The sequence below is a fragment of the Phoxinus phoxinus genome, assembly GCF_949152265.1.
Source record: "Phoxinus phoxinus genome assembly, chromosome: 18".
Classification (NCBI taxonomy): domain Eukaryota; kingdom Metazoa; phylum Chordata; class Actinopteri; order Cypriniformes; family Leuciscidae; genus Phoxinus; species Phoxinus phoxinus.
In genome coordinates this window covers 2,519,954-2,522,572 of record NC_136893.1, presented here as the reverse complement: position 1 = coordinate 2,522,572, position 2,619 = coordinate 2,519,954, and the positions used below count along the sequence as shown (strand labels likewise).

Genomic DNA, 2,619 nt, shown 5'->3' with positions numbered 1-2,619 from the left:
ATTGTATTGATTTATTAGAATCATATTTACTTATTAAAAATGTATTTAATATTTATTGGTATTCTATTTATTTTAATTTGTATTAAATGATACGCTTTCAGAAGTCAATAAAAAAATGATAATAATTAAACTTGCACTCATTTGTCATACACTTATATTCATGTTTAACAGACTTTCGGGCTGCAGAAGTGTGTGTTCATGGCTTTTGTAAGGACTAATTGGCTTTTGTGATTCACGATGATTCGATTTTTCTGTGATATTTCCTGCTCAATAAGAGGAAGAGATGTCCTGTATTTCCAGCTGTGACTGTAAGTGTCACGAAGAAGGAGGAGTGGCGACTCGCTTAAATAACAGCCAAACTTTCCCTGAGCCCATCAACACACACACACACACACACTCACGCACACAGCAGACGCTCCGCCAGAGACACAGGTAACACTCTTCCATCAATACTGCATTACTTTTATGATGATAAACATTATGCTTAATAGAATTGAAAAGATCTGTGTAACCATTATTGCATTAAATTATGTGTTCATGTTGATATTTAAAGTAGTTTGGGTCTTTATAACATGCTTTACAACTTTAAAACTGGATACTTCGAAATATCAACTTTGATATTTTCATATATGCATTATGAATTTGAGACCTAATTATTATTTAAGAAGGAAGGTTCTTGTAAAACATGTATTTGGCATAAGTGGCACTGGTTTAGACATGATGATGATGTCTAAGGTTGTTATGCAGGTGTGTGTGTGTGTGTCAGATTAAGTGGCGTCTTTGTTGCGAGTCTTTTGTGAAGAACTATGATAATGACTCCACGTTTAGTGTGGGAGGAGACGCTGTCAGACAAGCAACACACTCTCTGTATAATGATTTAATAATAGCACAATTAAAATAGTCACGGAGGACGCAGAACTCGTCATTAATCCCGGTATGAATCTACTAGAGAAACATGACGACTAAATATTGGTCATATAGGTGTGTGCCATGATATTTTAATGAAAACTAGAATGGCACACACACACACACACACACATTTAAGCAGAAGCCTTTGGATCACAATAACAATAATAATGTTTAATTCATATTGTACGACTTTCAGATCCATAACAGAGAGCACATCATTTAGACAGCAGAGAGGCAGACATAGAACATATTTTTAAAATCTTGATCAACAAATTTGGAGCAAGTTCATCCAAACCTTTCTCTGTTAGTGTGTGTGACCACTTTATGACTCAAGATCAAGATAATGTAAACCTGGGATTAAATAGAAAGATGTTTAGCCTATTCATAATTATTTATACATGTGTATAAATAATTAAATAATATTAAATAATTTAGTTTTTTTTTTAAATTATATTTATTTAATATATTTATATTTTATTTATTAGACTTTCATTTATTTATTAGAATTAGAGTTATGTTACTTAATATTTATTCATATTTTATCCATTGGAATTATTTATTTATTTATTACCATGTTATATCATATTTATTGCAAAAAATGTTTGATATATATATGTATATATATATATATATATATATATATATATTTTTTTTTTAAAGATGTAAATTACGTCTCTGATGTCTCCAGAGTGTGTGTGTGAAGTTTTAGCTCAAAATACCCCACAGATCATTTTTTACAGCATGTTTAAATTGTCATTTTTTGGGGCTCTGAAAAATTTGCCGTTTTAGTGTGTCTCCTTTAAATGCAAATGAGCTGCTTCTGCCGGCCCAGGGGGCGGAGCCTTGGGCAATCTCATCTGATAATACCAAGCGGGTAATCCATCCGCCGGACACTGAAGCTTCCCCGCGGGCCGCTATTGTAGCAGAGCATCTTCTGCTGTTAGCACTCCATTGACTCCCATTCATTTTGGCGTCACTTTGACAGCGAATAACTTTACATCTGAGGCGTTTAAAGACACCGTTTGTCCATTGTTTATTTCTAAAGAAACTCGACAATGTATAAAAGGCTCCATCACCTTGTATCTTACGTTATGGCCGCGTATAAGCAGTTTTTGTAAAAATATGCTAACGATTGCGTCATAACCGCGCGACTCTGTTTCACAGTCGAGAGATTACCGTATAGACCGGCGGAGAAGCTCACGGGCAATCGGGGGACGTGGAGGCATAAAGTCTGATAAAGTCGAGGGAGAAGCCCATAGAGAGTGATGAAGTTGCTTCCGCTGCTAGCTCATGGACAGCTAATGCTAACGCTCTCCGTCTCTGAGAGATTCAGAAGGGAATGATTCAGATTTCTCTCGGCACAGCTACTAGAAGACTGACAGCTGTCAGACAGGCTCACGTCACCAAGCTCAGTTTGAGTCGGCGCAGTTCGCCTGGCGATCAGGAAGTGAGTGCTTCTAATTGGCTTCACTTTTCTTCGTTGAAACCTATGGGGTCACTGTGTCCAGTTTATATACGGTCTATGGATAATATCAAAACAGAAACTCTCAGTAGCGGTGCTCATTTCGACTCGGAGTCGGACAATAATGCCCACAGAGCCAGAGAATATATGCTGTATGGAGATAGAACGGGTATTTTTTGTCACATACAGCCTTCTCACTATCCGCTAGCTGCCTGTCCCCTGAACACACTGTAAAAAACATCTCAGTC

The 2,619-nt window shown here is 36.6% G+C and overlaps 1 protein-coding gene across 4 annotated transcripts in view; it reads left to right on the top strand.

The window, feature by feature from the left end:
- The first annotated feature begins 277 nt into the window (after window positions 1–277).
- tgm1l4 (transglutaminase 1 like 4) overlaps window positions 278–2,619 on the top strand; it is a 15,878-nt gene continuing 13,536 nt past the window's right edge. For 2 of the 4 annotated variants that reach the window (XM_079589563.1, XM_079589562.1), the window contains exon 1: window positions 278–432. In XM_079589563.1, the coding sequence (XP_079445689.1) occupies window positions 284–432 (149 nt within the window). In that variant the 5' untranslated portion in view covers window positions 278–283. The remainder of the gene's footprint in view (window positions 433–2,619) is intronic. The other 2 variants (XM_079589564.1, XM_079589565.1) reach the window with 2 other exon arrangements.